This window comes from Nicotiana tomentosiformis, chromosome 11 (assembly GCF_000390325.3).
Source record: "Nicotiana tomentosiformis chromosome 11, ASM39032v3, whole genome shotgun sequence".
NCBI classification, from domain to species: Eukaryota; Viridiplantae; Streptophyta; class Magnoliopsida; order Solanales; family Solanaceae; genus Nicotiana; species Nicotiana tomentosiformis.
Window position 1 is genome coordinate 120,361,455 of NC_090822.1, and position 13,221 is coordinate 120,374,675.

At 33.7% G+C, this 13,221-nt stretch overlaps 1 protein-coding gene across 2 annotated transcripts; it reads right to left on the bottom strand.

Annotated features, from left to right (window-relative positions):
- Positions 1-8,953: 8,953 nt before the first annotated feature.
- On the bottom strand, positions 8,954-12,335 carry LOC104098874 (protein LATERAL ROOT PRIMORDIUM 1). 2 transcript variants are annotated; one of them, XM_018771661.3, is made up of 2 exons: positions 10,560-12,335; positions 8,954-9,358 (listed from the first exon to the last, which is right to left on the bottom strand). In XM_018771661.3, the coding sequence occupies exons 1-2, from the start codon at positions 11,272-11,274 to the stop codon at positions 9,066-9,068; spliced, it is 1,008 nt and encodes a 335-aa protein (XP_018627177.1). In that variant the 5' UTR covers positions 11,275-12,335; the 3' UTR covers positions 8,954-9,065. The 2 variants fall into 2 exon arrangements, with proteins under 2 accessions (XP_018627177.1, XP_018627176.1); XM_018771660.3 differs by having other exon boundaries at positions 8,954-9,385; positions 10,560-12,331.
- Between the last annotated feature and the right edge of the window lie 886 nt (positions 12,336-13,221).

The following is a 13,221-nucleotide window of genomic DNA, read 5'->3' on the forward strand; positions in this document are numbered from 1 at the left end:
GACCTCAGGCCGAACCAGAATAACAGGTTGTACCGGTACTACACCCGGAACCTGTCCAACGTAAACCTGCTGCTCTGTAGTTGTGGTAGGATTCTGAGCTACTCCCCCAATCTGCGGAATGTTTGGTACAACAGAGATCAATCCCGCCTGAGTTAATGTATCAAACATACTCAAGAACTGTGCTAAAGTCTCCTGAAGTCATGGGGTAACAACAGGTGCTTCTAGTACCTATCCCCTAACTGGAGCTACTAGTGGCTCCTCACTTGTTGTTCTGACAGGTGCTCTAGTCGCAGCACATGCCCTTCCTCGACCTCTACCTCGGCCGGCCTCTCGCAGCCCTAGCATTATGTGCGGATGCCTGCTCAGCTAACCCAGTAGCACGTGTACTCACCATAGGTGAGAGAATGGAGATACAAAGGTTCAAATTCCAAATTCAACAAATTTCGCACGACAGGAATGAAAGAAATGAAAATTACCTAATAGTGCTGTAGCATCTCGAAGATAAGTACAGACGTCTCCGTACCGATCCGCAAGACTCTACTAGAATCATTCGTGACTCGTAGAACCTATGAACCTAGAGCTCTGATATCAATTGTCACGACCCAAATATCCCACCACAGGTGTCGTGATGGCACCTTGTCTCTAAGACTAGGTAAGCCGATTTTAATTATATTTTTTTGGAGCCATTTTTTTTAATTAAATAAGTAACCAAAACTAATACCGAAACAAATATGAATGTACAACCTCCCAAGACTGGTAGTACTAAGTCACGAACTCTAACTGAATATATGGAATGATCACGAGGACCGAATATACAATACTGTTTGATTAAAAATTAACACTACAATGAAATGAAAAGACTCCAAGGGACTACGACGACCAAGCAGCTCTACCTTGAATCCTTACGATCCCGCTTTAACTCTTCTCAAGCCCAATAACTCCAATACCTGGCTCTGCACAAAAATGTGCAGAAGTATAGTATGAGTACACCACGGTCAGTACCCAGTAAGTATCAAGACTAACCTCAGTGGAGTAGAGACGAGGTACAGTAAATACACTCACTAGTCTAATAGCTTGTGCAATATAATATACAAAATAATAGGAAGCAGACAACAATAAGGGCAACATAAAATAACCAGTAATATGCACAGCAGACAACAAGAATACCATTAATATCGCTTAACAATTAATAAATAAAATTACACACAATAAATCAAATCCTTCAAATAAATGTCTTTCACATATAATTCTTTCAAATAACTCTCTTTCAAATACAATTTTCTCAAATAATTACCTTTCAAATATAATTCTTTCATATAATACCTTCTACATAAAAATCCTTTCAAATAAATATTTTAAATATAATCCTTTCAATTAAAAAGTCATCATGTGACACCTCGTTTCATAATCATAAAAATACAGGTCTCAGCCCATTTTCATATTTTTCGTAAACACGGGTCTCAACCCATTTTTTATATTTTCATGGCACCTCGTGACCATAATAAAATCATCATAATTCCACTGGCACCCCGTGCCCTCATTTCATATCATAACTGCACGGAAAAAATTCACGTGCCAAATATCATTATCATTTAATCACAGCACCTCGTGCCCACCATTCATATCACAACTGCACGGATATTTCATGTGCCAATATCCTCATTATTTACTCACGGAATATCGTGCCCATATTTTATTTTATAATCCGCCTGGTATTAGCCACATGCTCTAAATTTTAACATAAATCAGATTGTCATCAATTTACCAACAATAAGAAAAATTACACAAGGTATAAAAATAAACACAAGAATAACACAACATCACATAAAAATTATCAACCCCACATTATCACATATCGTCCCTAACAATAGCCACCCTTATCGCTCCTATTGTCACCCTTATCGCTCCTATAACAACTCTTATTTCTTCGCTCAGACAATATCAATAGCCACCCTTATCGCTCTTATTGCCACCCTTATCGCTCATATTGCCACCCTTATCGCTCCGCCTAGATAATATTCCAACAAACACAACCATAGTGAAATTTCACCCTTATACTCACATAATATCAACGGTGAAATGCCACCCTTATATCTTCAAAATAATAATTAACACAACACAATAATTTACACGGGAAATTATCACGGCAACATATCAAAATTAATTCATATCACAATTTGCCCAATGGCTACAACCAAAATTCTAAAGATATAACCAAGTCAATTAATTTCACAATAAATAGTCGAAGGCTCCACACAATGTATACAATACCCAAAAATAATCAACAAAGATATAAATTACTCAAAATAAAGCAAAGTCTTTATTAACTTCAAATTTTCGATAATTATATAAACACCTCTTCTTAAGCTCATTTAATTAATTATTTGCAGAAGAAAAAATTCAAAATAAAATTAAATTCCAATAATTATCAAACCAGCAAATTCACAAAATTTCATAAATAATCAAATAACAATCACAGCAACTTATCATACACGACAAATAGATGATTAAATATATGCCAACAATTATCCAATTTACTACACAATATGCTCAAGACTTTAACTCAATAAAACTTGCACATATAAACCAAGTATGTACTCGTCACCTCGCGTACATGATTTTCAATTACACAAATTGCATATAAGACTCAATGCCTAAGGAAAAATTCCCCCACTCGAGGTTAAGCAAGACACTTACCTTTTTGAAGTTAGGTCGATATTTAAAATAGCTTTCTCACGTGAATTGACCTCCGGACGACTCCAATCTTTCTTGAGCCTTCCTTACATTACTATGAGGTTTCGGAAATCCTAACAACTTCAATCTATTTATAAACATAATAAAAGTGAACCATAATGAGGAAGATTTTCATGGTTTCAAGCATTTTATCAAATACTAGGTGTGCAAATTTGGTTACAAGGTTCTTCTACAAGATTTCCTTCATTTCACAATCCAATCTTTACTTATTTGATCTCAACAATCTTTTCACAAACCTTATTGGTACAAGCATATATACATAATACTTTTACACCCAAGAATCATACTCCCAATCACCAATTTTTTTACCCCAAACTCGAAATTAAAGACTACGGGTTGAATCTTACCTCTTTGATGAAGATCTTGTGATTAGCTTCCTTGATTCTTGAAGATTGGATGATTAGAATGTTAGGTTCCCTTCTTCTCTATCTAAAATGCTCTTACCTCTCTCTAAAACCCTCAGAAAAACACCCCAAAATAAGCCCCAAAGCCTATTTATCAAAATGGGGTCGGGTTATGAAAATAGAAAAATTAACTCTCCTAAAGCAGGTCTGTGGTCGCATAATGGACCGCAGAATGGGTATGAGGGCTGCAAAATTGATCACAAAATCGGTGCCCAGAACTGAGCTCTTCTGGTCCATTCTGCAACCAGTTTGTGGTCGCAGAAGCAGTTTTGCGATCACATAACTGTTTTGCGATCGCATAATTGGTCGCAGAATTATATTTTTCCAGCTTTTTGTAATTTGGTCATAACTTCTTGTAGGAATGTCCAAATGATGAACGGTTTAAAGCGTTGGAAACTAGACACATAGACCTTTCGTTTGATAGGTAAAATACCATATAACTCTTCATATAAAGAGAGGTATGCGCGTTTGAAATTAGGTCTTGTGTGAACTCACTTAAAATTTTAGTCTTTTATGAAATTTCCAACTTCAACATTCGATGCCGAAACCTATCGAATCAAGTCCGATTGACCTCAAATTTTGAACACAAGTCATAAGAGACATAACGGACCTATTTAAATTTTCAGAATCGGATTTTGACCTCGTTATCAAAAATTCAACCTTCGATAATACTGTCCGAAAATCGTCTATTTTCCAACTTTCGCCAAAATGCGTTGAATTGTCCTACGGACTTCCAAATCTAAATCCGAACACGCGCCTAAGTCTGAAATTACCATAGAAAGATATTGACATCATCAAAATTCTATTCCGAGGTCGTTTGCTCAAAAGTCAACTCTTTCCATTTAAACTTCAAAATGAGAATTTCTCTTTCAATTAAATTCTAAATCTTCTGAAAATCAAACTCGACCACACCCGTGGGCCATAATATATATTATGAAGTTACCCGAAAATTTAAGTCGTTGAACGGGGCATTAATTCTTAGAACGACAAGTCGAGTCGTTATATTTTGGACCCTCGAACGTGATCCCGGCTTAATTGCTTGGGCTTCTACTTAGACTTCAAACCTCGAAATAGCTCGAATTAGCTCCACAACATCTACATAACTCGAAAATCACTCCTACACGGCATAAAATACAAAATAAGTGTAAAACACTACTAATTAAAGCTCAACACAAGTAAAGTGCATTGAATTAAAGTGTAATAAGCGTCTAAAATATGAGATTATAGCCTATCATCACTTTTGAACTTATGGTATAAAATGAAGCACATATATTTTGTGTGGCTATAAATCAATGGATAAAAGTAAATTATTTTTAAATATGAAAATGTGTCATTATTTTTTGTACAGACTAAAAAGAAAATAGGATCACATAATGATGTTATATGCTAATTGGAGTGGGGGACCTAAGTGTACAACAGGATAGTTGAGGGGATCAATTAGTTACTAGAGACAAAAGAAATAGTTAGGCGGTTTAAGAGAGTAGAAGTTGTTAGAAGTTAGTTAACCGTGGTTGAGGAAGTTAGCTGAATATAATACCACCTTCATCTGTAATTGGGATTCTATTGATTGTTTTACAGAAGAATAACTCTTTCTCTCTCTCTCAATCTTTAATCTCCTCTCAATTGCGATACTGTTCAGGAGTAGTTCCCCAATTCTACCCCTTACGTTTGCAGTTTAGGTGTTCTTCGTTGAACACATTACACGTAAATTGAAACCGAGAGGGTAGCATTGACCGACGCAGCCTTATTCGAATTCAACTGTTAGCGATCCTTGGATTGATACAACGGGCTGTCTTTGCCCAACATTTGAACCACGCTCTTGGCATCCAAACACATTCAATTATCAATGAATTCTCAGCAAATTGAATGTGTTTCTGATCACTAGAGCTTTGACAATCAATGAGTTCTCAGCAAATTGAATTCGAGACACAAGGAAGTGAAATGAGGAGCCAATTATGTATTCAAGGCTCAGGTAGATATATAAGGAAAAATCACTTAATTTTTTTTGTCATTGCTAGAATTTGAACATGATATACCTCGTAGTTTTCTAAGGCCTTATTTGTTTGCACTTAATGCAAGTCTGAATCTTTAATTATTTTAGATCTCAGACATTAAGTACATTTGTTCAAATCTTAATCATTAAGTGTGTTTGTTTTTTTATTTCACAACCACTTAATGTATCTGAATACGTCTGTATCATTAAGATCTATAACATAGACTTAATTTCATTAAAATATTATCACCCATATTCATTATTAACTGACGCCACCGTCTACCATTATCAACCAGCATCATGCCACCCACCACCACCATTGTCGACTACCACCACCCACCATCCCCACCACTCCCACCACCATCATTCTCAATGACAATCAACACTCATCAACCTCAACTATCACAACTAACCACCCCATCACCATCAAACAACCATAGCTTGCACTGCCCACCATTATAAACTACCACCACCTACCACAATCTTTCTCAATCACAACTACCACCATCACCACCCGCCATTATTAACTATCACCACCCACCACCACCATCCTCAATCATAATAGCTACCACTACCAATCACCACTAGATACTACCCTAAACTACCACCATCAACTAAATTTACCACCAACCACCACTTTTAGTCGGCATTCACAAGCACTACTGTTAGTCATCACCACCAACAACTATCATATTTTAAAAAATTATATATTTTAGTGATGAAATATTAGATTAATTAGTATTTTATTTAAATTTTATATTTATTAATTTTTAAATAAACGTAAATTTTATACGTTCAGATGTTAAAAATCAAGCAGTTCAGATCTTAATACACATATTAAGATTCATATGTGTATTCAGATTCAGATGTATTAATCTTAATACAAATCTTGATATTCAGACGTGTATTCAGATTCAAATATTTTAATCTAAAAAAAAAAAAAAAGGTAAGTGTCATTAACACTCAGCGACACCCTTCGATGCAAGGACTAAAATTCTTATTTTGTCATTCCATTGATTCTTCAGGGGTTGTTTGGTTATCAAGATGGATAAATAAAGATATCATATGGGTTGAATATCTCGTTAAATTAATTGTCTCCCCTTCTATATGGGATAACTAATCATACCATTTTAGTACAAAATAATTTTTGCAACTAATTAATACCACGAGCAAACGCGAGATAAAATAATCTCACATTTTATCACGAAATTATTATCTCTTATCCCAACCAAAAAAATAAAGAAAATTAAGATATGTTATTTGATTTTTCTTTGATTTTCTACTTGGTATTTAATATTCTCTTTTTAAGAAAGAAAGCATTCTCAAATGAAAATCCAATTAAATTTTTGTTATTTATAAGTTCGAACCCAAGACATGTACCCCTATATCTTCCCAATATGTTCCAACATGATAACAAGTGGCAATTGTGTAGCGTCAAGTAAAGGGAAAGAGTGAAAAATCTCCATTTCCCAAGTGCTATATAGGTTTCACTTTATAGGGTTTTGAGTGGCTCAATGCATATATAGCAGTTAAAAAGGCATAAAAGCCACAACCTCTGGAAAAGTTTTGAGCTAGTGTTTTATTCTAGCAGCTAATATGTAGGTCATATAGCTTATTGTTATTTGTTTTTTTCAGTTTTAAATGAACTCACAATAATGTCCAAGAGTATGAAAGTAAGCTAAACTTTTGGTGAAAAAGAATGAAAGAAAGAAAGAAAGATGAAAATTCATATGTACAATGTCATAAAACTTCAACAGAATTTGAATTTTGACACATAAAATCATGGAAATTGTCATTAAAATTTGCCACTTATTAATCTAGTGAAATTCATGTCAACCAAACCCAAACACCCAGAGAAGTGCAAACCCCCAACACACATCCAAAAAAAAATATCTTCTAATCATTGCGGTATAACTAAATTAGCTTGCGTGCACCTCGACTGACACACAACCAAAGCTTCACAAACAAAACATCAAATCGCACAACAAACCAACGTAGACTGTAAGGACTTTTACATTATTCTGTTTTTTTTTGTTAATCCAACTGACTCAAATTATAATGGCAGCCCGGTATACTAAGTTTTCGCTATGTGCGGGATCCGAGGATTGGTCTGACCACAAAAGTCTATTTTACACAGTCTTACTTTGTATTTTTATAAGAGACTGTTTCCACAACTAGAATCCCGTGACCTCCTGATTACATGACAACAACTGACCTTCTAAACTATGGTATATATTCCCTTATAAAAATAAAAATTTCAAGAATCCAACGATTTGAACACTATGAATCTCTTCTATACATGCCAAACGTAAAAATTCAAGAATCATGTTGTACTGACAGCAGGTCAACTAGCCTCACTAAATACCAAATAGGGAAGTGTCAAATGTCAAGAAAAATGAAAATAATTGTAGAGTAAAGCAACAGTTTGAATAACAATTTGATCTTTACTAAGGCAAGTGGGACAAAAGAGCACTTACATCAAATGGAAGAAAAAAGGAATGAAATGTTCGACAATATCCGAAAAATACGCAAAGAACATGATTAAGAGAGGAAAAATGGGAAGAAAATTGAACAAAAAAAAGCAACAAATATTATTTTATATGATGGCTGGTTCATGCTTTAAAAGAAAATACATCACATCACTAAACAAAGGTCTAATAGCAAAAGTGTAAATTTTCAAAATTTTCATGTTTAAATATAAGAATTAGAAATAAAAAAAGAAAAAGGAAAAAGGAAATACAGGCACAAGAAGCAGTAATGTAGAGAATTAATTGTTGCCCAAAAAAATAGAGAATTAATACTCTATAAATATAGTAATTGTTTACTTCAAGAGTAAAGCAAAAAAGAAATAATGACAAGTAATGATCAATAAAACCACACCATCAAATATATACCAAAGTAACATGAACTTATAATTCAGCAATATAATCAATTTATCTTTGCATGTTTGATTATTCATAATACAGTAGCTTAATAATCAAGTAATATATAGTGAAAGTATATCATTGTTATGTGTTATAACACAAGATAAAGTAAAGCATTATAATTATAATGTTAAAAATATCTCGAACACCATCTATTAGGTGTTAATAAAGTGAGCGTTTAGCTTTTAGACAGTGACATCATAAAAGTTCTATTATATCAAGTCACCGCAAAAATTACGAATAATTATTCATCATAAATAAAACTACTAACCTAAAAATAAAGAAGTTACCTAGGACATTATGGTAAACTACACTGACGACAGGATAAAAATTGTCTGTATATATAAGTTTCTTTTCCAAATTACCCATACCTATGAATAAGATTAAGCTGGTGTCTAGAAATAACTTTGATTGGAACTTGAAAAAAAAAAAATTCTTAAAAGTTAAAATTCTGTTTGAACATTTTATAAGGAGAAAAGTTGACGTTTAGTAAGTAGGAAAAAAAAATTCACCCTAAAACCGGCAAAACTCAATTTTGGACAACTTGAATTTTTTTTTAAAACAAATTTTACAAGCATGATCTTATTTCATAAACACAATATTTTTTATTTTGTTTTTGATTAAATGAAGCCAAAATCTATGACAGAAGCTAATTCTATGCCTTACATTGCCACAACTAGATTTTCTCTAAGAAAAGGAACGAGTTCAAAAAGAGCAAGCCATAGATGTAAGACAGTACAATTCATGGATTCCAAAATTTTCCATAAAAAGGAAAAATTACTTCTTGAAAATATAGATCCTATTTTCTGCTAAAACCTCGAGAAACCAAAAAAAAAACAAAAAAAACCACAGAAGTTCATGTACAAGAAAAATAAAGATTATAATCAATGTCATAAACCTTATAATTTGATGAAGAAATCATAGATGATTAATGAAGTTACAAATACTCATTTCCTCAATTGTTTTTAAAGAGGAATAAATAATAAACATTTAATTTATTTGATTACCATAATTTGATCCACCAAGTAATCCACCACCACCAGTAGAAGCAGCATAAAGATCAGAAGTTTCATTAGTAATATTACCACTGCCACCCAAATGCAAATCAGATAAATTGGGGAAATTATTATTATCTTTGCCTTCTTCAATTCCTTGATCATATAGAAAACCTTTGAAAACATGGCCACCAATTCTAACAACAGCTTGATATGCAAATTCATCTTCTCCATCATCTACTGAAGTTACTCTTACACACTTGAATACAGCTGGTGCTCTCACTTGTCCTGGCAATGAGGCTTTAAAACTTGCATCTACAATAATATACAACAAAATATATACTTGCATGAAAAAAAAAAATCAAGGAAAGGTTAATCGACAATAATATACCCACTGTAATTCCACATACAAGAGAGGTTCGCGAAGGGTAGTGTGTACACAGCCTTATCCCTACCTTAAGAATATAGAATGGTTGTTTCAGATAGAAACTCGGGAAATAAAAAAAGAAGCAGTAGTAGCAAACAATAACACCAGCAAGAAAATAAGTAAACCGAAACAAAGGTAGAAACATGTAGTAATAAAAATCTAAAAATAAGAAGATACAAGACAAACAAAAATAATAAAATTACATTTGAATAATGCTCATCAAGAACTAATATTCTAAGGAGTATGAGTATAATCTCGAAATAGAATCTGAGATAACATTTTATCCCATATTTAGTTATAAATATTAGTTAATATACTAGTATAAATTTTATAGCCGACATCTTGGTATTAATTAACCTAACATTAGATGTGGAACAACAATCTCATCCTGCGATTATTAATCACTGGACAAACCCTCTTTGGAACCAAACCCCTAAGAGTTTTAACTTTATTTACTTTTACAACGTCAAATCACCTAAAAGCATGTGACTGTCCATAATAAATGGATAGTTTAAAAATTCTTTTGGGAGTGTATACTAGTCAAAATTCAAACCAAAAATTTCTTGAAAGTTCAAAATTAAGAGGTAGTGGGGGCCTGAGAGTATATAGAAGATCGTATGTTATATTACAGTACTAGTACTAAAAACTTCTTTAAAGATTAGGGTTAATGGGAGTTGGGGGTATAGAAAATCATGATATTCTTGTTAGTACTAAAACTTCTTAAAAGTTTGAAGTTGGTAGGGGTCAAGCGAGAAGATCATATACACAAACATTTTGCCGCTCACCTCGACTATTCCATCGATACAATTAACATAAGATGACATATTTGTAACAACATAATGTGTAGAAGATAATGTGTGACATAAGATGAAATACTTCTTAAAAGTTTGATCTTGGTAGGGGTCGGGCTAGAATATCATATACACTAACACTTAACATTCTTCTTAACAAAAACGTCATGAGTCAATTTGTTGGCACCTTAACTATTCATTTACTAAAACTAAAACATAAGATGACATATTTGAAACAACTTAATGTGTAGAAGATAATGTGCAAAATTACCTTGATGACTAGAGCTAGTATCAAAACTTCTAGGAGTAGTAGTATTTGAAGTAGAAGTATGAGAAGCTGTAGTAGTAGCTTGAGAATTGACAAGTCTAGGTTTCTTAGCACTTGAAGTTGACTGAGAAGAAGAACCAGCAGCAACATTTACATTTGTTGAAGTACCTCCAATTAGTTGTCTCTCGCGCCTTCTTGCAGCTGGTACCCAAGTACTTTTTACATGTGTTGTACAATCAAAACCTCTACTTTTACAACAAGTTCTACATCTTCTGTGTGGACAATCCTTTTTAGCTTGGTTTCCACAATCTTGACATGTTGCTGAACTTGTTGATGAAACTGAACCAACAATATTGTTGTTGCCATTGCCACTACCAAGAACATTACTATTTTTGGTATAAGAATTTTGGGGTTGTTGGTTTGAAAAGAACTGAAAACCACCACCTTCAGTATCATTTCCTCGATTTCTACTAACTAAATCTTGATCATCGAAGCTTACCATGTTCGTTAAAGGAGTAGCTGTGAGTAGCGGAATAACACCAACACCAAGAGATGTGTTTGTAGCATGAGATGTAGAGATATTGGAACCGTTTATGGGGTCAAAATTGATGCTATTTTCTTGGTGTGAATTTTGATGATGGTGATGGTGGTGGTGAAACGAAGCGGGATGTACTACAAACATACCCATTTCAGGTGAGAGGCCATAGTTGATCTGCATCTGTCGAGACGACGATGCAGACCATATCCCACTATGGCCTCCTCCACCACCACCGCCAGCAGCGGTGTGAGGACCATTTCCTCCACCGCTACCGATGGTGGTGCCAGCGTTGAAACCTAAAGATAGGTCCCCAATAGCAGCAACACCAGTAGCTGAATTAGAAGAATTAGCTACCCAGTCTGCAAAAGCTCCAGAATCTGAAGCCTGCAGCAGCCTCCTAGCAGTAGCCACAGCTGCAGACTTTAACAGATTTCTTCTTCTACTATCTTTTTTGTCCTTTACCCAACAAAAACAATAGCAAGAGAAGTAAGCTGTTGATGTTGCAAAACCTTGGAAAATCTAGAGATCAACTAGAGCAAAAAACAAAACAAAAAAAAGATGTGGGGTCTTTCTGAAATTCTTTTTCAGAATAAGATTTAGAGAAAAAAAGAGAGATCTAGTTGATGACTTTAGGTCTGTATTTGCACTAATTACTGACTGGTGAATAACAGTTGGCAGAGTACTGAGGCTTCTTCTTCTTCTTGCTGCTGCTGTTGCAGCTTCTGAGTTTCTACTGATACTATACTAATACTTCTTCTACAGTCTGCCAAATTTGCCTTTAATATTTCTTGTGAACAAAAAAAAAAGTTCTGTTTTCTTGAAGCTAAAAAGGCAAGTTCAATAACGACCTTTCCTGAGTTGGGAACTTTTCTTGTTTCTTCTTCTTCTTCTCTTCTTCTTCTATGCTATAATTTTTCTTGTGTAATTTGCTTCTTTCTTGTTGTTAAATGGCAACTGAACTTTCTCTCTATTTATCATCAGACAGTTTCTCTTTTTGCCTCCTTCTCTGAGATTCTTTCTTGCTATCTCTCTTTGAAAAAAAAACTACTGGCAAATATAAACTGATATTATTGGAGAGAGAATAGTTGAGATTGAGATGAAAAAGAGAGGAGATAAACGGGGGTGGTTGGGGTTGAAAGGAGTGGAGAGGGAGCATTTTGTATTGTAGTTATTGCATCATTATCTCCAAAGTCTAAAAAGTCACATGTCTAGCTTTCTTTTCTTTCCCCCACCCTTGACACTTCCCAATTTCTATCTTTTCTATGTTAAAATTCATGTTACCACCTTAACCTACAATTGTAGCACTTGACCTAGTTATTATACGTAAATGTACACACAATTAAATTATACTGCAGTTGTGATATAATGCATTGGTAGGAATTTATTAAGCGATTACCTTCCTTTTTTTTTGTCAGAGTCTATTGTAAAAAAATATTTTAATCTTCACAATATAAGAATAAAATTTGTATGTACACTATTTTTGCTTGACCATACTTATAGGATTAAACTGATATTTAATTTATTTATTTTTGTTGTTGTAGTAGTAAGGTCTTACATGAAATCATATTAATCAAGTTCGATGCGGACATCGAATGCATAAAAAAAATAAACTAACGAAGGAGCTTTTAACTTGTATATATTGACAATAAAAAGAATTCTTATCATATCGCATCACTTAATTATTAATAAAAAGTGAAACTAATAATTGAAAAAATACACTAAATTGGTTGCTAAACATTGTAATAAAAATGATAAAAGATTTCTCCTCATCCACAAAAACCAAAAGAAAATCATTATTTACTGATAATCAAAAGACATCTTTAGTTGAATTCTTGCTTTGGAACTAATAGGGAATGTGAGTGTAGAAAAAGGGAGGAGGGCTCTTCGTCCATTTCAATTTTCAACCATGCATATAGAATCTTTATTTCTCACTTTTCTCTCTAAGTTTTATTCATTTCCTTTTGTTTGTTGTTACTTCCTAAAGTCTAAAGAAACCCTTGAATTAATCCAAGAAACAAAAAGAGACAAGCATTACACTCCCTTTTACTTTTTCTACAAGAAAAAGTTACCCCTTTTGTGGTGTCATGTCTCATGGTAAGTTAAGTTTGATTCAACTTTCCATTTTAT